This window comes from Girardinichthys multiradiatus, chromosome 13, assembly GCF_021462225.1.
Source record: "Girardinichthys multiradiatus isolate DD_20200921_A chromosome 13, DD_fGirMul_XY1, whole genome shotgun sequence".
NCBI lineage: Eukaryota > Metazoa > Chordata > Actinopteri > Cyprinodontiformes > Goodeidae > Girardinichthys > Girardinichthys multiradiatus.
The window spans coordinates 14,351,985-14,376,702 of NC_061806.1; the positions used below are offsets into that span (position 1 = coordinate 14,351,985).

General features: G+C 38.9%; 1 protein-coding gene across 3 annotated transcripts; it reads right to left on the reverse strand.

The window, feature by feature from the left end:
* Positions 1–1,138: 1,138 nt before the first annotated feature.
* Positions 1,139–13,610, reverse strand: LOC124879484 (sodium-dependent neutral amino acid transporter B(0)AT1-like). 3 transcript variants are annotated; one of them, XM_047384091.1, is made up of 12 exons: positions 13,355–13,610; positions 8,999–9,139; positions 8,785–8,922; positions 8,506–8,606; positions 7,794–7,904; positions 7,581–7,693; positions 7,358–7,486; positions 7,085–7,241; positions 3,942–4,146; positions 3,690–3,849; positions 3,420–3,582; positions 1,139–1,866 (listed from the first exon to the last, which is right to left on the reverse strand). In XM_047384091.1, exons 1-12 carry the CDS (start codon positions 13,551–13,553, stop codon positions 1,708–1,710), a joined length of 1,776 nt encoding a protein of 591 aa, XP_047240047.1. In that variant the 5' UTR covers positions 13,554–13,610; the 3' UTR covers positions 1,139–1,707. The 3 variants fall into 3 exon arrangements, with proteins under 3 accessions (XP_047240047.1, XP_047240046.1, XP_047240048.1); XM_047384090.1 differs by having other exon boundaries at positions 8,506–8,687; positions 13,355–13,609; XM_047384092.1 differs by lacking the exon at positions 8,785–8,922.
* Between the last annotated feature and the right edge of the window lie 11,108 nt (positions 13,611–24,718).

The window sequence follows — 24,718 nt, forward strand, 5'->3', positions numbered from 1 at the left end:
TGCTATGATTCTTCCAAAAATGCTTAGTCTTCCAAACACACAACAGCACTCACACAGTTAGTATTTTAACATATTTATGTCCCTTCAGCAATATGTATGGTCGACCTAGCTTAGTTTATGAGCTCCCTTATTATTCAACATTTAATTTCATTTCCTTGCGGCGAAATGTTACGAACCAAATTATCCAGTTCCCTTACAACGGAATTACCTAGTCGTTTCTGATCTCATTGTGGCGAGATCCTACCTAAATTTATCGCTATTTCTTTCCGGCGAAATAAAACCTATCCAATGCCGTGTCCTTACCGGTGACACACTACCAACGACTTTTAAGTACTTTTCTTCTTTTATTTATATAGCGCTTACTCTTATCTCATGTACTGTATTTTAAAGCTATCTCACCTCAGAGTTGACTTCTAGGTGACTCTGTCGGACCTCCCAGAGTCACCCGGCGTCGAGCAAGACGATAACCCACCGGCCAGATGCGAATGTCACACACCGGGACTTTCAGCCACTAGGCCTTGGTGCGGCTGTGCGGCAGCGCTTAACTCGACGTCAGGCTGTTCCCGGAGATCCGCCAGTCACTGCAAAGAAAAATAAGATCAGTTTAGTTCTTATAATATCCGGCTCGAAGGACCAAGTTAATGTTAGGTATTATTTAGTCAACTCAGAGGCAAGAACGATACAGTCAATTTACTTGCAAGGGTAGGTCACACTCTGCAGTGCAGACTACAAAGTGTTGGCACCCCTGTCTCTTTATTTATACATGCTGGTTCACACACAGTTCAACAAACATTCAGGGTGTGTGTGTGTGTGTGTTTGTGTGTGTGTGTATGTGGGGTCAGAAAGGTTACGGTTAATGTGTCTTGATTTTAAACAGAGAGAGGGAGTGAGTGAGGACTCGGTACCAGTCCCTAGATGTTGCTGATAAAAGCATAACTCATTCCTCTCCCCATCTCCCTTTCTGTGACATGTAAGGAGGGAAAGACACTTAGAGCAGACATGAGTGATAAACAATACAAAAGTTTTCAAACCCTAACACTGTGTGTGGCAGGAAACATTTAACACATACTTAAAAAAGGAAACAATTAGAGGTTTCTGTTTCTCTACACAGAATCAGCCAGAAACACAAAGTGCCTAATGGGATTTTATCTGGGTTTATTAAACATTTTAATCTTTAATTCTTAAAATATTTCTCATTGTTAATACATAATGCTAGGCATGTTTTTACAAGGTCGGGAAATTTTTTGCAAAAAACTGCCTTACTTGTCACATTTTTGTTGAATGGCCAGGGGCAAATCTGAGCCTGGCCTGACTATTAATGTTCAGTCAACAAGAGGGCACCATCTTTTGGCTTATTTTATGCACTACCTCTTCTGGTTGGTTAGAATTAGTATTTATACGGTATTAGGGATGTATTCAGGTCTACAACACACCAAGTTTATGTTTACATTTCTTTTAAAGAGCCTTCATTTTAATGTATTTTTTACAGTTGGGGTAACACAATAAATCAAACAGCAATAAAATCAGCATAATTTGTTTCATCATCGAAACATTAATCAATTGAAAATTGAAATCACAGTATACTGTATATGAGTACCTTACACAAATGCATGAACACAGTTTTTCTTGAAGGATTATGATCACATTTAAGTAGAGAATATATTGTGAAGGGTGTGAGGTAAAATGCATAACCTTTGAAATTACCACTTAATTTGAATCTGAAATTTTTTTTTTTCTGCATAAAACATAGATCAGTTTGCATAATGCATACAGAGGCACGGCCAGGCTGGGAACGCCTGCCACAAGAAAGATTGCTGCTTTGATCCATGTGGGGTATTCCACTGATGCCAGAGCCGGAAACTCCTCCTGTAACCACAACAGTTTATGATGAGAGGATTTTTTCATACATAGGTGAAGTATTGATAGCTACAGATGATTACTATTTACGTAAAGGAAGAAGTGTGATGAGTTAAAAGGGCAGTAAATTTCAAAGTGCTAAAAAGTTGGTGTCGGTGTGTGACTTTGACTGGTCCTGACTCCTTGTATCTATGTTGAGTCTCTTATTTTATTGTTAGAAAAGGCCTAGTTCTTGAGTTGCCATGTAATGTTAAATATATTGGCTAATAAAGACTGCTTGCAGGACTGACCAACAATACTTGCTACAAAGGTTCCAAAAGTACAGAAGAAACCACCCCCATTTTCATTATTTCATATGGCAGCATTCTAGGTACTCAGTAAAAAAGGATATGATTACAATTCTACCTGAAAGTTAGAACCACCATAGAATGACACCAGCATAAAGACACCAGTGGCGTCCAAACTGTTTGCAACGCAGGCCAGAATAGGCAAAATGAGACTCTTTTGTTGTTTAAATTGCAAAACTAATTTAACACTGAAATATTTTCACCTGCCCACCAACTAATGAAGCAATCAAAGTAGTCAGATTTTTGAACATAAAAAGTGTTTCCTATGTTTGCCCAATAAAAAAAATTATATTATAAATTGGGGTGGATTGTTTTTCATTTTCTGAATCTAGAAAAATTTTTATGTTTATTGTTAGTGACAACAATGCTTCAATAACAAGAGCAGGAAAATCAAAAAGGCTTGCTGTGTTTTGAATAAATGTGTGGGCCAAGCCTGCCAATGAGTAAAAGTCACTGGATGTTTTTCATTTTATTTGTAATGAAGTTAAGAGCAAGAACATAATTATTTAAAAACAATAATGCTTTGTGTTTTATCTAATATATTTCCATATTAAGAAGATGTTAATCTGTCAATGAAAATCTCACCCTAAAAAATAATAAAAAAAACTGTCTCCATTGCCTTGAATTGACCTCACAAGCCACACAAACCCATACTGAGGGCTGCAAATGGCCCACAAGCTGCACTTTGGACACCCCTGATTAAACCCCTCAAAACCCCTCAAAACAGTTAGATGGGCCACAGTGGTAGAGCATGCGACCCATGTCCCGAGTTTGAGTACCATCCCGGTGACATTTGCTGGATGTCTTCCCCTTCTCTCCACCTAATTTCCTGTCTGCCTTCTTTCATAAAAAAAAAAAAAAGAAAAATAAACACCGGCGAAACAAAATATTTTCAAAATAAAATTTTCTTTGTCATTCTTATTACATGTCTGTACATGTAAGTATTTTTTCAAAAGATAGAAACAATTGGCCCTTGCATTTGTTTCCGTCCTGTACAAAATACCAATACTAGAGATAGATTGAGTAAATTTACTCTTGAACTCAGTCTTCCAAGTAGCTCATCACTCGTAAAAGACTGACTGCTAAAAACCACTCCAAATAACCTAACTTCAAAATAACACAACCTAGCCGCTTCCTTGAAGAATCTGTGTTCTGGTTCTAAACTTAATGAGGGTATGATGACATATAAGCTGGTCACAAAGGTTCATATCTTACAGAGTTGGGGTCCCAGACTAAATAGGTGAGCTTCTGTTGTACTTGAGTCACCAGATAGAAAACTAGGATGACCAAGACAATCAGAGGACTGATGACTCTCCAGGTAACCTGCCAGAAGATTGATGGCTTGTGTCCAACCATGAACTCTATGTCCTTGTTGAACCTGTTTTAAAAGAGAGTGTAAAACGATCTTGTTGCAGAACAACTGGCATACTTGGAATCATTTAAAAGGTAATGTCTCGACTGAATAGTTTGGAAAGGCTTACTCACCTGTCTATGCCATAGATGTAGACAACAGCTATCATCTCAAACAATCCAATGGTTAGTAGAGGAACTGATCCAGCAAAATGATCAAAGAAAGAGACCCAGTAAAGTCCTGAATGCTGCGTGAACAGCAGGCAGATGATGAAGGAAACTACACATGTCAGCCCTGAAACAGGCATACAGAAAACCCGAGGAGATTGTGTTAAAGCCCGATTCAAAGATCAATGCTACAAGTGTTTCTGGAAAGATTCACTTTACCAGTCAGTGCTTCGTGGGGCCATTTTGTAGGAAATAATTGTAAGTCTTTCAAGGGGACCACAACTCCCTCAATGTTGCCAAATAGAGTGGAGAGTCCCAGGCAGAGAAGCATGATGAAAAAGAGGACCGACCAGATCGGGGAGCCAGGCATCTTGGTGATGGCCTCTGTGAAGACGATGAAGGCCAGACCTGTTCCTTCCACTCCCTGAACAAACAAGCACACATTAGAGCAGAAAACATTTATGGTTTTAACAATCTGATGGATTTTCATTAAAGGTAAGCTGATCAGAGATTTGTGGATAATGCCTGATCTTCAGTTTTTGTCAAGCTTTGATCTACTAATACAGATTTAAGCCATTTTCAATGTATCTTTAATAACTGTAATTAACAGCATTCCAAATATTGTTTTCTAGGATTCCGACAGGAAGTGCTCAGTAATTATTTATAATAGGAGCACAATGAGAATGGAGAACGAGTATGAGAGAGCAGTCACTGCAAAACAGCGTTTAACATTAAAAGGAAAACATATGCACAAACACAACGCAAGAACGCAAGAAGCAAAACACCAATGAACTAATATGCCAAGACCTAAATGACAATAATGAACACAGAGAAAACAACTGAATCTGGAAAGCCCAAAACAATTATAAAAATCCCCAAAATGATCTGAACACCAACATAAATGAAAACAAAAACATAAACACAAGTGGATCATGAAAGAAGAGCCAACAGCAATCCTCACCAGTGAGGAGTTCGAACATCTCAGCAGTGTGTACATCGACATTTTGTTCTAGCCTTGGTACCTGTATGGTTTTCCCAAATCAGGGGTACCAAGTCCAGTCCTTGAGAACTGAATGACTGATAATGAGAGAATTCAGCCATTTGATTTAGATGTGTTGGAGAAGAGATGCATCTAAAGGTTAGATGCATCTAAAAGTTGCAGGACAGTGGCTCTTCAGGACTGGACCTATGCTGTAAGTTTTTCCATTTTGTTAATTAAACCTACATTCAGCTATGCACATCCCTCTGTCCTGCTGTCATTTGGGTCCATAACAAACCACAAAAATAGCAGAATGGGATATGGCTGGATGTTTGTTAATTTGCTTTTGATGGGGAAAGAAGCTAAATGTCTAATAAAAGACAAAAACAACTTAGATTTTTAGAAGCTTTAAATTCACCACTGGAAATCTTACCCTAAAAAAAGACAAAAAAGTGTCGTTCTGCATCACTCTAAAGAATTAGTGCTGGTGAGCCAAATTTCTGCCCTTCTAGAATTAATGTCAGGGGATATGTAAAATCCTTCCAAGGGCTGTAAATAGCCCCTGGGCTGCACTTTGAACATCCCTGTCCTAAACCCAAACTCTAATATTCCCAAATATGGAATTTTTAAATCCAACATGTTCTGTAAGAGACAGAGGTTGAAAGATCAAAAGAATAGAAGAGCTGTAATACCTTTAGCCATCTTTTTATCTGCTGAACTTTGCTTCAGGTCAGTTAGCCCATTCACCAATTTGTCAAAACATTTCTAAGGGTGGCTGTGGCGGTTCTGGTGAGGGGCCAACAGGGGACCCTGTACAACTGAACCTGGACGCCCCGGTGGGCCCACCTCCAAACCAAACAAATATTATACAATAAAAAGCTTTGGTATCGACCCGATGTGACTGGTGGAGCAAATGCGAGTTCCACATGTTTCTAATTAAACCCTTGGAACTCTACACGCCAACAATTAAGTGACACACCTTGGACATGTCAATTTATAGCTCTACGTAACATCATGGATAGACATTTGACATTAAATGAACTTCAGGCAGGAGATGTTTTTTGATAACATTTGGCATGAGGTGTTAAACATTTTTGGGCAATGTGATGCAACACAGCCAGCTGCAAAAGGACAAAAATGCTAAGCTCTAAACTCAGTGAGAACAGGGTTATGACTACTGTTAGTCAGAGAGAGTCAGAACGAGATGAAGATGGGTTTCGCACTACCTTTTTCTATCCTATCATTGATCTGATGCTCAGTGAGATTAACAGGTGATTTTCCAGGACAAACTGTGACATAATGAATAGCATCCAGGCTCTAAACCCTAAAAAGGATGCATTTATACAGAACCAGTTGTGTACTCATTGATGATGAATATTGATGATTTGGGGCATGAACTGCATCAATTTAGCAGGATTTTAGACAGACTAAATGCTTTAAATTTTTACTCATTTGTTGATCGGCTTGCTAGAAATCACCAAAACTGCAAAATACAGTTGGTGCAATTTGAAATCCTACATACGAAAGAAGACTGGGATACAGATACCATCTAGACTAACCTAAAAAGGCTATAGTGGATACATTTATTCGTTTATTTTGTTTTCTTTGTCAGTATTGTTACTGAAATAAATAACTGTGTTTTTTTTTATATTCTATGTTGAACTGTTTAACTAAATACGTTGAAGGCTTGAACACTGCATTGTTGTTGAAGCCACTATGGATGTCTTATTTTGTTTGCTTTACCAGTTTTTTTGGACATTATAAAAAACATTCAATAAATCTTAACTGCAACTGTAATACTTTTACTAGGACAATGTAATATTGTATAAATATTTTGACCAATTTCTTTTAATTGCTTGCACACTTCTCACTCTCCTTTGTCAGTGTTGAATGTGTCCCTCTGACAACACCCTTGGCCCCAGGCTAACCCCCTCAGTAAAATTGGTCTAGAACCATCACTGAAGGGAGGTACAACAGACAACTCGTTGTTGTATCCTAAACGTAGTATATGAAACTTACAAAACTACAAAGGTATTAAATGGCAAAGGAATGAAATTACCAGCACCATCCAGCTTAAATGAGAAAATCCAGTTTCCTTTTAAAACGCTTCCAACCTTTTGTGCCTCCTCCTATGCTGCTTTTAAACACCTTGCTGAACTTTTGAAAAAGCTATCTTTCAGTCTACGTCCCTCAGTAACATCTTTCACACAGTAGTGTGTTGCTGTGAGCACAGGCTGTTAAACATGTAAGTATGGTACATTCACTAAAAGGTCAGATTTTTCGAAGATTCGACTTGCCGGTCACCCGACCATATTAAAAATCATCTGATTCCCCTCACTAGGTGATACCTGGGTGTATCTCTAACGTTAATGTAGTAGTTCACCTCACTGAGGAGTTTCTGCAAGTCACAGGTTTGGAGGTGCAGTCCAGGAATGACATCAGGATAGGAGCTGTTCAGGTGATTAAAAGCTGCATCATAGTTGCTTGGTGTGATGTTGTCCTCAGGAAGATTGAATGTATTCAATAATCTCACGATGTTTCTAAAAATCAAAAATGAGAGAGTTTCATAATATTTCAGACAACTTTGTCGTGCTTAAGGAATTTGTTGTCTTCTCCCATTTTATACACCAATTGCAACATAATTTCCTGTACTCACTCACTGATACAGGTATCGTATTTCTCAGTGGCTCTGAAGCCAATGATGGAGTAGGTCACCAGGGCAGCGTAGACTGAAGTGAGTCCCGTTACGACAGACAGGATCACAGCATCTTGCACACAGTTGTTGCTGCGTGAAAAGAAATGTACAAAAAAAGGAAAAGACTCAGAAACAACACGGTCTTAATGTCCATTTCTTACTGTCCAGAATTTCCAACTCTTACTGAACAGGGTTGTAGCTTGAGAAGGAGATGAGGCCTCCCGATGCCAAACCAAAGGCATAAAACACCTGAGCTCCTGCATCCAGCCACGTTGTTGGTTTAATCAACTCCTCCACCTTTAAAACAGTGACACATGGTACAGAGAGATGTTGCTTTAAATTATAATGTCACAAAAAAATTTTTTTGCTTTATTAAACAAAAGTTTGTGAAACGCACATCTGGTGTGAAGAGGAATTTTATTCCGCTCACGGCACCTTTCAGAGTTGCTCCTCGGATCAGAAAGATTGCTAACACGATGTAAGGCAGGATTGCTGTGATGTAAATGGCCTAAGGTCATGATGAGAATAAGTGGGATAAGTAGTTATTAGAAGGCATAGCCGGCCCAAGGTATAAGTGAACATAGCAGCTAAATGTTCAATTAAGGCCTCAGCTACCCCAGGGGGAACAGTTGCAGAATTCAGGTTTTGTAAAAGTACGCTTCAGTAACACTTGTAAAAAAGGAGAGTTCTGCTGGTACTAATAGGATTCACGCTTCATCTATTATCATTGGACTTGGACTTGGTATGGGCCACTGCCTAGTCTTAAATGACTTGGATTAGTATCAAGAAGAAAACATCCTGATTGGGACTTCCCTGTTAAAAACCTTAAATATGTCACTTTTATTTGATCATTACATCAATTTAAATGTGTTAAAATATGTAGACAATAACATTAATATATGTGGCTGGAATAAAATTATCTTTTATATTATTTACCCTCCTAGTCATATTTCAAAGTGTTCTGAGAAAAAAACAAACAGCGGACTAAAAAACATTTTTTTCTGTATAATTCATTACCTTTGCATTGCTGCCTTAACTTGACTCCTCTGCAGCATAATTATTATTCTTTGTCAAAAATGCAGATTTCAAATATTTAAAAAATAACTCACCTTGCCTGAAGTGCTTATTCCTCTTATGCAGCAGATAGCAACAATTGTCCACGATGCGAGCAGACAAACCACCATGGGCCACTGGATTTCCCCAGATTCTGCTATAGAGGTAGAACTGTTTAGAGTCTCTCTGTAAAAGAAATAATCCACAGTGGAGCTCTGCTGGCATTCTGGTACAAATTCTGAATAATAATAAGAAAAAAAATATAGATGTATTATCAGCAATGAAATGTGGCTGGTCATGTGGCATGTCTTGGCTGTAAATGTCTAATTAAATACCTGTCCTATTTTCATTAAGTGGACACTGAGTCCATGGCAGAGGCTCTTGGAAAGAATTCAGGAGATACCACAGAATCCAGGCTATTAGAGTGTTGTAGTACAACCCAACCAAGAAGGACACCAACATAGAGCCGATACCTTTGCAAGATACATTGTGATAGATGTGATGCAAAGTCAAGTAGTTGAAATGTAATATTTTGTCTATCATTTTTACCAACACCAGTCAGATAGGGACTGATCGTTCTCCACACTCCTACGCTGCTTTTCCTCAGACGTTGGCCAATGGCAAACTCCATCAGTAAGAGAGGCATTCCTTCCAGCACCAGCAGGACCAGGTAGGGAATCAGAAAGGCACCTGGAAAAGGTAGCAGTTCATGATAACTGACACCTTTCTAAAAATAATTGTGAATTTTGAGGTAAAAAAAAAGACTAAACTGTAATTTGTCTCAATTAAATTAGATGTCTCTTTTTATTACTTAATCTGACTGCAACAGATTATTACTTAATCTGTTGCAGTCATATTAAGTAATAATCTGACTGCAGATTAGCAATGGAAACCAGATCAAGTATTATATCTCAGATTATGTACCATTATGGTATTTTAGCAATCTTCCAAGTTTCAACTGTAAAAAGGATTTACCTTGCTGCGGTATATTTTTATAAAATTGAATCAGTTAGGACAAGCCTAGATTTTAAAAATCATGGATAGGCCCCAGAATTTAAACCTTAAAAGACTTTTACTATTTCCTGTTGTTTCCACGGTGACTCACCCAATATAACCCATATTGAAAGAAAGTAAAGGTCCTGTCAGAAGTATGAATGCACCTCCATAACCATATCCTTTTGCTGTCATCAACAAACCTCTGGCTGGATATTTTCAGCACTGTTTTGGCATAATTAAAACAATTGATTTAAATTGATTTGGTTTTCTGACAAAAACTTGGTTTTATACAGTGCCTTGCGAAAGTACTCGGCCCCCTTGAACTTTTCAACCTCTTGCCACATTTCAGGCTTCAAACATAAAGATATAAAATTCTAATTTTTTGTGAAGAATCAACAACAAGTGGGACACAATCGTGAAGTGGAATGAAATTTATTGGATGTGTCAAACGTTTTAACAAATAAAAAACTGAAAAGTGGGGCATGCAATATTATTTGGCCCCCTTGCATTAATACTTTGTAGCCCCACCCTTTGCTGCAATTACAGCTGCAAGTCGCTTGGGGTATGTCTCTATCAGTTTTGCACATTGAGAGACTGAAATTCTTGCCCATTCTTCCTTACAAAACAGCTGGAGTTCAGTGAGGTTGGATGGAGAGCGTTCTTGAACAGCAGTCTTCAGCTCTTTCCACAGATTCTCGATTGGATTCAGGTCTGGACTTTGACTTGGCCATTCCAACACCTGGATACGTTTATTTGTGAACCATTCCATTGAAGATTTGGCTTTATGTTTTGGATCATTGTCTTGTTGGAAGATAAATCTCCGTCCCAGTCTCAGGTCTCTTGCAGACTCCAACAGGTTTTCTTCCAGAAGGGTCCTGTATTTGGCCCCATCCATCTTCCCATCAATTTTGACCATCTTCCCTGTCCCTGCTGACGAAAAGCAGGCCCAAACCATGATGCTGCCACCACCATGTTTGACAGTGGGGATGGTGTGTTCAGGGTGATGAGCTGTGTTGCTTTTACGCCAAACATATCGTTTTGCATTGTGGCCAAATAGTTGGATTTTGGTTTCATCTGACCAGAGCACCTTCTTCCACATGTTTGGTGTGTCTCCCAGGTGGCTTGTGGCAAACTTTAAACGAGACTGTTTATGGATATCTTTGAGAAATGGCTTTCTTCTTGCCACTCTTCCATAAAGGCCAGATTTGTGCAGTGTATGACTGATTGTTGTCCTATGGACAGACTCTCCCACCTCAGCTGTAGATCTCTACAGTTCATCCAGAGTGATCATGGGCCTCTTGGCTGCATCTCTGATCAGTCTTCTCCTTGTTCGAGATGAAAGTTTAGAGGCACGGCCGGGTCCTGGTAGATTTGCAGTGGTCTGATACTCCTTCCATTTCAATATGATTGCTTGCACAGTGCTCCTTGGGATGTTTAAAGCTTGGGAAATCTTTTTGTATCCAAATCCATCTTTAAACTTCTCCACAACAGTATCTCGGACCTGCCTGGTGTGTTCCTTGGTCTTCATGATGCTCTCTGTGCTTTGAACAGAACCCTGAGACTATCACAGAGAAGGTGCATTTATACAGAGACTTGATTACACACAGGTGGATTCTATTTATCATCATCAGTCATTTGGGACAACATTGGATCATTCAGAGATCCTCACTGAACTTCTGGAGTGAGTTTGCTGCACTGAAAGTAAAGGGGCCGAATAATATTGCACGCCCCACTTTTCAGTTTTTTATTTGTTAAAACGTTTGACACATCCAATAAATTTCATTCCACTTCACGATTGTGTCCCACTTGTTGTTGATTCTTCACAAAAAAATTTTATTTTATTACTTTATGTTTGAAGACTGAAATGTGGCAAGAGGTTGAAAAGTTCATGGGGGCCAAGTACTTTCGCAAGGCTCTGTACATTGTCCAACATTTTTAAGAGACCTGAGGTCAGGGCCAATCTAGATACTTATGTTAGCCTGCTTTGTCTAGTCTAAAGTCCATTTGTGATGTTTGTTTAGGGTTGTTGTGCATCTAATTGTGTCAAAGTATCAATAATGTGACCCACAGTGTCACCGAGTGATGAAAGGAAACTAGTTTCAGGACTCAGGAACATTCCAGGAAGCATCAAGGCACAAAGAAGTCAATGTAACAATCTCTATATAACTCTACAGTAGATATTGTCATTGGAAGTATGTTGCCCTGTTCTAACATTTATACATTATGTACTGCTAGTATTAGATTCAAAGGCTCTATGTTGTAAAAACATTTGGAAATGTGTATCTTCTGCCTGAATTTGTTACTTTGTATTGAAGTTATTCATGTTTTCCTCATTTTTTATTTTATTCTGTAAAGTTGCAGAGTTGGTACCTAACCTAAACTTTTTGTCTGTCTGATTACATCATTTTGTACAAATTAAACCAGATGTTATAATCAAACAGGGACTCAGTAATTAATTACACTTTTTACTAAATACTTTTTTACTCTTACTTGAGAATGTTTTTGGATGGCTACTTTTTAATTCTACTAGATTAAAAATAAATTGAAGTAATGCTACTCTTAATTGAGTAAAACATTTGGCTGCTTTACCCAAATCTGGAAGTGTATGAAATTCTTATGCCTGATGCCTATTATGAGTGGCTGCAACCTAAATCCCAAATGCCAGCAAATATTTTCTTTCCTCTCAAAGGTAAATGAAAAAATGGGTTTTTCTTGGGTAAGGTTATTGAAAAAGAGTATAGGATAATCAGTGTTTACATATTTTATTTTATCTACTAAAATTAATTGGTACCTATACCTAAACAAATAAAAAACACAGTATAAAACTATTAGCAGGTAAACATTTTAGATTACTCCAACCTTATTCAAAGTAGGAACAACTGGATAGCTATTGTTGATAATATTAATATTATTAATGACTCTTCTGATGGACAATGTAAATGTAGCCTGCACACATCAATATTATATATGGTCTGGCCAAGGTAATCTTAACCCATTGTCCGAGTTAGTCATTGACGCTATATACAGCGTAAAGTGTGGAGCCAAGCCAGCTGAATTAGAGCAAATCAAGCAATTTATTGTCTAGATATGGCACTGATGAAAGGAAATTACAAAACACCTTGCAGGTAAAGGGAGGATTTATTTATGGCATGTGTCTTTTTGAACAAAAGACCACATCACCTATCAGTAATCAGTCTCAACTAATCATTAACAACAGTAAAGATTTGCAGTTGTGTACAGCTATTAGGATTTATTCCTTTGAAGCGGCTCTCTTTTATGTGCAAACCATTTATCTAATACCACCTTTTAGTGTGGATTAATACACTGTTTGGTATTTCTCGGTATTTTACACATAAGTTACAGAAAGACTAAACTGACAACAAAGCCTTATTTCTATCTAATTAACAGGGGTAACATATATAACAGAGAATGCTTTCAAGATATACACACTTTACAGTACAATACAGTTCCCTGTATCTTAATGTGCAGCCATCCACTGTATATTAATGTCCTGCTTTAATCAAATGTGATTGAAACACACACAAAACATGTGAATCTTCTTTCAACTTAAGGCAAATGTATCTAAAGTCTAAATCTGTATGCCATTAACCAAAGGAATACTTAAGTTTGTCTTCATGAGAACTTTTGAGAATCATTAATATAACCTGAGGCCAAACTCATAAGCATTGATTTGCATCTATACATGAGTGATTTATTAACTGTATGTTTGGCTGCAGGATGAGAGAATCAGTAATTCTATTTAAAGAAAAAATTTAGAGCTTCAAGCTTTTTTGATATAGGTTTTGGCCTTTTAGAAAAAAAATATACCATTAGTGTACATTAATATGCTTTAAGATTTCAGCCTATTATTTACACCTGATCTGTGGCTCATTCACTGTATCAGCTTACCTCCTCCATGGCTCTGACACAAGTAGGGGAATCGCCACACATTCCCCAGACCAATACAGAAGCCTACACATGTTAGTATGTACTGAGCTTTATTGTCCCAATGGGGCCGTCCTTCGACCTTCTCTTTTTCCATCTTCTCCAGCTCGTCATAGTTGGGGATTCGGAGCTCTAATCCTGGGTTAGGGAGTAGCAGTCTCATGGTGAAGCCGTGCACACTGAAGCCAGACGATGTGTCTGCTACAGCTTATACGCAGTGAGGAGATGTGCACATGTTAACATCTACACAGCAGCCTTCAGCGGTCATGGGGAAAATTTATGATCTTTTACTACTTTGTTCTGTGAAACATAAACATATAGCTATGCTTTGCCTTTATTTATGAGCACTCAGCATTTTTAAAGTTAGTAATTAAGTGAAGAAGTACAATGGCATTTTTGGAGCTAAAGGTAAGGTCCTGGATTATGCAGAGCAGTGGTAAGAAAAGGTATCAAGGGCCAAAAGTGCCACATTTTAATTAGCAAAATAGAAATTATTGATCAAAATTGTAATAAAATTTTTCAATAGATTACTAAAAAACTAAATGACATACAACTGTAATAATACCTCAAATGTATACCTAATAATTATTGAAATGTTTAAATAATTTATCACATACACAAATAAATAAGGGCTGCATGGTGGTGCAGTTGGTAGCACTGTTGCCTTGCAGCAAGAAGGTCCTGGGTTCAATTCCCAGACAGGGATCTTTCTGCATGGAGTTTGCATGTTCTCCCTGTGCATGTGTGGGTTTTCACTGGGTACTATGGCTTCCTCCCACAGTCTAAAGACATGCCTGTTAGGTTAACCAGTCTCTCTAAATTGCCCTTAGGTGTATGAAAGAGTGTGTGCATGGTTGTTTGTATGTTGCCCTGTGATGAACTGGTGACCTGTCCAGGGTGTACCCTGCCTCTCACCCATAGACTGCTGGAGATAGGCAGCAGCTTCCCTGTGACCCACTATGGAATAAGCAGTAGAAAATGACTGACTGACAAATAAATAATGTAGTGATTAATATTCAGATTTTATCATAAATCATAGAATTATTTTGGTATTTATGTGTGATGATCTTGGTGTATATGTATGAGTATTTTGTGTGGAGTCTGAGTTTTCTCCAGAGTTGAAGATCTCTGCAGGTGGGCGTGATGGCAGGATCCAGACTGCACACCTGTCGTCAATCTCCTCATCCTGTCTGCTGGAGATTTAAGGAGCTGTTTATCAACTGGTCTTCACCTGATGGTCAGCCCTGCTGGTAGACACAAGCCTCTAGTTTCTTGTGAAACTTGTGAAACCGAGGGCATGATGAGCAGCTGAGATCTTGCCAGAGCCGTGCGTAAGTAATATGTCATCCTACTGGTAAACAAACACGATAAAACTCAGGTAAAACAAGCCAATAAATCCAAGCTGAAGATAGAAACGTGTAAAATACTAACCATTGTCTCATATTTTCCATTAAAACAAGCTGGACGAGGAAACCTCGGACAGCCTAGAGAGCTACGTGGACGAATGTTTTGATAACATTATAATTGGCAAGTCACAAAACTCTCCACCCATGGCCACACCAACATCAAAACGCACCCGATGTTGCTCGGCCAGCACCTCCACTATCTCTCCAGAGAAAAGCTATGCAGATGTCCTGGACTGTATTGAGAAGAAGCTAACCAGCCTGGATGCTCGTCTCTCGCTGGTGGAAGTTCTCCACAGGGAATTTCAAGCTCTGAGGGAGTCTCTGGAGTTTAGCCAGGAACAACTCGCTTCGCTCACAACTGAGAACCAAACGCTGAGGGATAGCTTGAAAACACTTACCGATGGAATGACGCAGCTCTCTGGAGAAAATAAAAAAATGAAGGAGATCATCCTGGATATACAGGCACGGGGCATGCGCGACAACTTTGACATCTGCGGCATCCCAGAACAGGCAGAGGAGGACGCTGAATCCACGGTCTGTGAATTTCTCCAACGTCAGCTGAAACTCTCAAGTGACGAGGTAAAAAACATCACTTTCCATCATGTTCACCAGCTTGGAAGTAAGAAGCGCGATCACAACACCGACCTCGGCCAATTGTAGCAAAGTTTGAGCACTACAAGTAAAAAGAGCAGGTCAGATGTTGGGGCACAGAGTTGCCGGGAATGAACTTCAGCGTTAATGACCAGTTGCCAAAGAAATCAGAGACGAGTTTATTCCCAATCAGGAAGAAATATATCACTGAAGGCACCAGAGCTACAGTGGCTGTAGACTGACCATTGACATAAAGTCAATGGTCAGTTGTTCAGGGACTGGGAGATCACTACGTGGCTTTATAAGGAGCAACAGTAGGTTAATCTAAAACATGTGACACTGCTTAGATAAGAGGTTAGATATCTGGCAAATGTAATCTAATGTAAAGCAAAGCTCAGCATCATGTTTACATTGTTTGATGTGGGTGGGGCCAAGGCTGGGCTTTTGGTATTTGCTCATTTGTGTTTCCTCTCATCTACCTCTCATTTACTCTCCTTACTGCACTTCTCTATCACTCTTTTTTCTCTCTGTCACACACAAACATGCACACTCTCATACACACAAATATTTCTTAACATAACCTTATATCGCGGGCTGCACGGTGGCACAGTTGGTAGCACTGTTGCCTTGCAGCAAGAAGGTCCTGGATTTGATTCCCAGCTGGAGGTCTTTCTGCATGGAGTTTGCATGTTCTCCCCGTGCATGCGTGGGTTCTCACTGGGTACTCCAGCTTCCTCCCACAGTCCAAAGACATGCCTGTTAGGTTAATTGGTCACTCTAAATTGCCCTTAGGTGTATGAATGCGTGTGTGCATGGCTGTTTCTGTGCTGCCCTGTGATGGACTGGCAACCTGTCCAGGGTGTACCCCACCTCTCGCCCATAGACTGCTGGAGATAGGCACCAGCTTCACCGCGACCCACTATGGAATAAGCGGTAGAAAATGACTGACTGACTGACCTTATATCTCTCACCCCGTCTTACCCGTAGCACCTTCTTATTTTTCTGTCTTTTTCTCTACTATAGCTCTGCTTCTGGACTTCATGTCAGGCAACCCCAACCACTAACTATGATTTCACTTGGGTCTATCTGTTCCAGTGGCAACATGCGCTGTCCAACTTTAGCTACACATGCACAACTATTGCCACGCTACGGTTTGGCACATGGAATGTGCATGGAGCCGGTACCAGAGAGAAAAAGTTCAACATTTTAATCGACTTAAAAGACTACAGGCAGACGTCTTATTACAACAGATTCATAAATCTGCCACAGCTGCAAATGATTTTAAATCATGAGTTTCCTAATTTGTTTTCTGCCTGCTATAATTCTAGGCAAAGAGGAGTAGCAATTTTAATTCACAAAAATGTTAACTTTACAGCATTAGACACATATACAGATTTCACAGATCCAGAGGGTAGATTTATAATAATAAGAATATGTATACATAACCAAATGATATGTATTGTCAGTATATATACCCCAAAAGTTGATGGTCCCCAATTCTTCCATTCTTTTTTTTCTGCACTGTCTGAACACTTGGATTGCTCACTTCTTCTTGGGTTGATCTCAAGTTTGGTCTAAATTAAAAAAATAGACAGGCTGAGCACAACAGAGACTCAGTGCAGTTGGCACTCAATATAGTTAAACAGTACAGGATGGGCCATTGATATGGATACACCTTAATAAAATGGGAATGGTTGGTCATATTAACTTCCTGTTTGTGGCACATTAGTATATGTGAGGGGGGAACCTTTCAAGATGGGTGGTGGCCATGGCGGCCATTTTGAAGTTGGCCATTTTGAACCCAACTTTTGTTTTTTCAATGGGAAGAGGGTCATGTGACACATCAAACCTATTGGGAATTTCACAAGAAAAACAATGATGTGCTTGGTTTTAACATATCTTTATTCTTTCATGAGTTATTTACAAGTTTCTGACCACTTATAAAATGTGTTCAATGTACTCCCATTGTGTTGGATTCTCAATGCAACCCTCTTCTCCACCACCCATCTTGTCCCTGAGGACATCTGTGGACCTTCTCAGAACTTTGTGGCCGGTTGATGAACATTCCAACGTACCATCAAGGACAATGGCCTCTGTGACAGTGCTTCATGGACTTACTTGCACACACTCACTTGCTCACACACACATGCTCAAGATAAACATATGCACCCCCTCACACCACCTTCACCGTTCCCGGCGTGATGTTTTGTAAACTTGTTACTTCTTTGTGCTGAGGTTTTTTGCAATCTCAAACTGTATCCTGCTAAGGATAAAGTGTGAAATATGATTTTTTTCCCCTCTACTTACCTAATGTGGCCTCTTTTCTCATCTAGCAAGGGCAGCGCCTGTGAGTTGGCAGCAAAACCTCGGTGACCCGTCCCCCCCTTGTCTTGTGTCATGATGTATGTTTGGATGGGTTGTACTGGAATTCTAATTTCCCCTCGGGGATCAATAAAGTATCTTTGAAATTGAATTGAATTGTAATGTTCAAAGATATGAACCAAAAATAATTTAGCTGTTAAAGTTTATGTACATTACTTAAAAACATAATTTGTATAGAATAAAAAAGTAAATCAAACACAATTTAAAAGAATAGTCTATAAAATAGATGTAGAAATAGGTTTATTTAATATTTGACATTTTTGCTTTCAAGCTGCAATATACAGCCAGCTAGGTTAATGTTTTAGAACTAGAAGCAGCTGAACTAGCTTAAATACAAACTGTGATTTTTCTTAACTTAAAATTTTGTTTCACAAAAAATTCAGAAAGTATAATTCTTAAATTTAAGAGATGTCCAATAAACCTAGCTTGGCTATCAGCTTTAGCTGTTGTAAATACCTTTGTGGGACTACGGGTAAGCACAAAGACCTCCAAAATGTTGGACGTGCAAACAAAGAGGATGCAAGTTTTAAATTGCAAATTACAATTTTTGGTTTAGTACAGAATTCAATAAAAAAAAAAGTAGAGATAAACTGCATAAACCCATTTACTATTTACTTTTGAGGAAATATAGCCATGATGATGTCGTGGTGCATGTAGCTGATGACTTCATTGCTCCCCTTCCCTGATGACATGCCTTCATCAATCAGGAAATTCACCTGTTTCTGCAGGCCTTCACAAGAGACACCAAAAAGTCCACATTTCCGTGGTGTCAGGAAGTACATTGGCCCAGGCTGCAGTGGGTTCGAAGGGAAGTGCATCTGATGAAGACAGAGGACAAAAAAAAAACAAGGATTAGATTAAGCAAAAGCAGTGTATTGTTAAAGCAGTCTTACGTTTATACTTTATAAGAAAAAAAAGTGTGTGGGGGGGGGGCTGATGGACAATTGATAGTTGTCGCAGGTCTTTTTGCAGGCAGCACTCATCTTGTTATAGACGGCCCTCTCTTTTTGAACAAGCTGAAGATGATCCTGTTGCTTCTTGATTGCTGCAGTCTTCCTATCCTCGGGAAGCTTTGCACTTCTTATAAGCTGGTCATTATTCTGTTGGCACTGTCAGCAGAGGTCGGTTCAGGGCCTACAGCTTCTTATGTGTGGGAGTAGCTGGGTCCAAAGCACCTTGAAGCTTGGTTTGCAAATTGCACGCTCACCTGAAAGAAAAATATCACAGGGTTATTAATTTTTGATGAAGTGTTACATCACTAGTCATTAGAAGAATTTCACTGTTCTATAAAAATATATTTTTATACATACCAAGCTCCTTAGCAGACTTCATATAGAGACGCCACACTGAGGCCATTGACACATGTGTTGGCAGTAGCTTCACATCCCCTCCCTGTGGCCAGGTTGTCGACCAGGCAGCATGATGGCGTGATCCTCAGCGTAGTTGCTCACTGCTGATCAAATGGAGATCCTGTGGCCGCTGGCTCTTTTTCCTCAAGCGGGGTCTCGCACTGTTCTCATCAAAGTGTCTGATGATGTCAGTCAACATGGCTTTACAGATTCTTAGCAGGGGAAACAGAGGAAATATTCAGCTTATGGTTTACATCGACGAGTGTTGACAAAATTGGTATGACAATACACTACGTTTCTTCTGCATATAGGTGTGTTTATAGGAATAAACATCTAACACAAAACATAAAAATAGGTTTTTGTTTTTTTTGTTTTTTCAACCTCAAACTTAGATTAAAAATACAACCCCACTCCCCCCACTCAAGTCGATTTTAATATTTGACTGGTCAGGTTTATGTGATTTGTCTGCTTCAGTACATGATTTATTTACAATATGATGCATCATAATAGTTTTTTTAAAAAGTTATCAAACTCACCCCATGAGAAACTGAAAGGTATTCCGGCAGACTTCGATGCCTCCGATGGAATAAGTGTTTTCTTTTCCTTGGTGTCTTCTTGGTGGATGTGGTCATTGCTGAAGTTTATAGCGTACGCCGGTGTTACGTCGATTCGCGTTTCCCCATCAGATACGGTTTCCGTCTCCTTGCCGCTCACACGGCAAAAAAGGCGCGTGCTTGTTGCAGGCTCGGAACCGTCGCGCTGTGCTCGCACTACAGGGGAACTACGGTAACCCTGAAAGCTCAAACATCGTGTTTCGGAGAAGTCGATCTACATTTGTTGAGCTAGTGTGTTATTAGATAAACTAATATATCATCATTTTACAGATAGATAGATAGATAGATAGATAGATAGATTATATTATATATATATTATGTATTATATTTATATACACACACACATACATATATATGCATACATACAGAAATGTATATATATATATATATATATATATACAGCCTACAGATATCGATACTGGTCTGGTCCTATAATGGTCCTATGATGGTACTATAATGGTACTATAAACCCTGTCAGATGCGAGTTTCCCCGTGTATAATACAGGAGGAACGGTATCTGATGGGGTGTGGAGACCCATCAGATACCACTGATGATGCTACAGACAACTCCACTGGAGCCCATAGTGCCTGTCCACACTGCACAACGTTGTTAAGCACACCCAAAAACTTGCAAAGGCATATTAGGGATGTGCATTTAATGGAAACTGTCAGGTTCAAACAACCTAAAATACTTATAATCATCACGAAAAGAGGAGAAAGACAAATAATTAGTTATTTTACTTGCTGCGAGGAGAACAGACAGAGATGTGCTTTCAGTTACAAATCTCTTACCACCCTGAAAACCATCTGTCCACACCTCTCTTTTATTATCATTGGGGGTTCCCTAGTTACAATAATTGTTGCATGCTCAGAAGGATGGGAAAAAACAGCAGCAACGTAAACAGGTCATAAACACCATAATCTTGTAACAACACACTTCCACAATCTCCCCCATCTTAAGATCAGTGTGTCTTCTGTTCAGCACAATCAGCCACCCTCTTTATGACATCCTCATCTGTGACTGCTTCCTTCCCAGCTCCACCTTTGATCCTTGCCTGCAAACAAACTCATCACATCCTTACTCACACATACAGCATGAAAGGTTATAAAGATCAAATAGTCAAGTTAAAGAAAAGGAAAAATATAAGATAAAACTATATACAATTATTCCAACATTTGCCCCCTGTTTATCTTATATTTGCTCATATCACTTAAACAGCCACTTCTTTTGGATTTTGAACTGTAAGATCATTTTTCATGAGTACAAAGACAATTATACTCAGAGGCACGTACTGACATTCAAATCGCAGATTCATATAGAGATGGATCTGGGTATAGGTCAGAAAAGTGGTCAGTCACATCCTCATCATCTTCATCATCCTGATGTTTAAGTAACGGATAGAGTTGGGTAACTCTGTCTTCCATAGGAGAAATAGCTGTGGTGATGAGACGGTTAAGAAGAGAACGACGACAGGGAATACAACAACATCCACACAATGTCAAAATTGCAGCGAAGGAAATTATTATTGATGATACTAAAACTTTATACTTCCCAAACATATCCAGCCAGGAGTCCCACATCGAGGTGTCTACTCCAGAATGCTCCTTCATTTTGCCATTTAGAGATCTCAAACCTTCTATGGTTTTAGTTAGGCTGCCAGCAGCAGCAGTGTTGTTAGGTATGAATGTGCAGCATTTTTCTCCAAAAATTGCACAAACTCCTCCTTTTTCAGCTAACAACATGTCCAAAGCAATTCTGTTCTGGAATGCCATCAGGGAAGTTGAAGCCAATTACTCATGGACAGTTTCAAACCCGCTTTGTGTCCAATTTCCTAGTTTTTGAACATTGTAGTGGATATAGTTGGTCCTGTGTACGTTTTTGTTCATTTTACACCACCAACAGATACTTGATTCAAATCCTGCGGCTACTTAATCAGCCAATTTATATGCATCTGGCACCCTGCGAGGTACACCTATAGCATCGATGTACGTAGGGTCTCCCTCAGTCTGCCAAGCTACAGCTCTGCGTTTTCTATTACGCCAGTCATGTGGGGTTACACTAGATAGTCCACGTGTTACCTCATCTACTGACATAGGGTATACTGAAACTGGTAACAATAAAGTAACTAGAGCACAGAGTCCCATTACATTTGAAGGTGATCAATCAAACAACCTGTCGTCACCACACCACCACCAAATGTTTCCTCTAGAGACTGGTTTAAAATACTTATTTACTTGTACAATTGCAGTGCACCATCCTGCAGTGAGATTCCCCAATTTATTGCCTCTCTCTGTCATATTTATACATGTGTAGTTTCCATTGGTGACCCGTTTATGGAATACTGGTTTGTTCTTATCTGCTGTAATTACAGGAAAAACAGAATCCCAGTGTTGACACATTTCATTAAAATTAGTTTGATTCATTGCTTCCATCACACAGGGTTGTGGTATCACAGTTGGAATTATTTGTAACAAAAGCCTGGGACCCATACACACAACACAATCTCTTTTAGTCATGTTAGCCGCTTGCTCTACCATCAATAACCAGTTATTATTTGTTCCTGATACTCCAGTAATAACCTGGAACCAGTCATCTGTGGTTAAGTTTCCTAACATAATTTTTACTCTCTTCGCTGTAGACTTAGGGGAGAGAGTCGTTTCAGTTTTTACTTCACAAACAAAAAGGTCAAAGTTTGGGTCTGTCCCTGAAACCCAGGCCCACAGGAGAAAACCCCAACATTTTCCTCCTGATGCAACGTAGTCGGGAAGAAATAGAGAGTTATGCGTGAGGTTAATTGTTACCTGGATTGCATTATCAGCTTTATGGAGTTTAAACAACTTCTTTTGATGACTAGCATAAGCAGTGGTGCCCCACTCTGGTGTCCAATTGTTTCCTTCATCAGCTACCATCATGGACCATGAGGTGTCTCTTCTGTCATTAGTTAAGTACCATTTATAACTTCTATAATCCTGCCCTTTCCTTCCTCGTTTGGTCAAGCTAATGAGTGGAATCAGCACTACAGCTGTGGTTTTAGATTTCACGCACACTTGAAGGCTATAAGTATAAGAAGTTTGTTTAGTACACATAGTTAGGTTATCTTGACTTCCTCGGTTTAGCGCTACTCGTTTAGTATGACTCATAGCAGGTGTTGTTACATTTTGATTTATCTTGACTGGTTCCCAGAGATACCAGAAAAATAAGAAAATCAATATGAGGAAAAATATAAATGCCCAGCAACGGAATGCATTGCTAATCCATCTAAAAGTCATTTTGGCTGAAATTTTGACTCCTCTAAGTGATTCCAGTGTCTTAATTTTCTTCACTGACTTTTGGGTCTCTCCAGCCTTGTCACGGAGTGACATTTTTGGACTCTGTTTGTGGCTTTGTGTTTGTTTACCTTTTATTTAGATGTTTCTATTTTGGTTTTTGTATCATGTTTTTCTTTTCTCCCTCTTCTGCCTCCTAGTGTTTACTTCTTAAGTTCTTTTATGGCTGTTTTCTTATTACTTTGTATGGTTTATTATTATTATTATTATTGTAATTATTATAGTTCTTGGTCTTCCCTGGATTCTCTAGTTTTATTTCTCTTTAGTATCTTTGTGTTTAATTGTGTTTTATTATTTGTTCCTTTGCACTCTTCTTGTTTACTAGTTTATTTTCTGTTTCCTTTCTATTTCAGTCAGTGTGGTTAGGTTTGTTCACTTTTGTATTCAGGTTTTCTTTATGGGTTCTTTGTTTGTTCTTAGGTTGTTATTGTTGTTCCTATGTTCCCTCTAGTTTCTCTGTTTACTTTAGTCATGATTATTCAAGTTTTCTTATTCCCCATTTGATTATTTATCTTTGTCTATAGGTTTGCTTGGTCTGTGTTTCTGTTTATTGTTTATTAGTTACTTTGCCCATCCTCAGCCTTTGTATTTGTTTTACCTGTTCCTTCTGCTTCCCTGCCTCCTTGTCATTGCAGCTATTTTTACTGCTGTAGGAGTGGTTAGTAATACCTGATATGGGCCCTCCCACTTAGGTGAATCCCAATGTTTCTTTTTTACACTCTTTATTAACACCCGGTCTCCTGGTTCCACTAGTTGGTTTTCCTGCTGGGAAATAGAACATTCCTCATTAGTTTGATTTTGTTTCTGTTGCTTTTCTAACATACTCTTCATATAATCAGCTAGGTTGGCTGCTTCATCTAACTCCCACTGATTTTTTGAACTGTGGTAATCTGTATGGTCTTCCAAATAACGTTTCATAGGGTGTTAGCCCTGAGGTGCTTGTAATGTTTATATATAGTTTTACTAGATCCAGACACTGTGTCCATGGTCTTCCTGTCTCTTCAATACACTTTTTCAGGCGGTTCTTTATAGTCCCATTCATTCTTTCCACTAATCCAGCACTTTGAGGGAGGTAAGCACAATGGTTTCTCAGATTTATGTGCAACATAATTTCTACTTTCTTTATTATTTGATTTACAACATGGGCTCCATTATCCCTATAAATGTTCTCAGGAATCCCATATCTGGGAATGATATCTTTACACGGTGCTTTTGCTACTGTTAAGGCATCTGGATGTTTAGTTGGAAATAGTTCTATCCATTTAGAAAATGCATCTACAATGACTAAACAGAACCTTTTCCCTTCACTGTGGTTTAACTCAATAAAATCCATATGAATTGTTTGGAAAGGGTATTGTGGTTTTGGAAATTGTTCCCTTCATGGTCTTAGACTCCCTTGTGGATTGTGTTTTGCACATGTTAAACATGTTCTACAAAACATTTTTAAATAAGAATTAAATCCATATATTATATAATATTAATATATCTGTCCTACCATTCCTCCCTGTTGAAACATGTGAAACACGATGGCTCAATATTGCCGCCCATTTATATAGGTTGTTTGGAAGGACAGGTTTATTATCTGGTCAAATATAGATTCCATCTTTTAATGCAGCTCCATGTTTTTTCCACATTTCTATCTCCTGTGGTGGGCTTTGT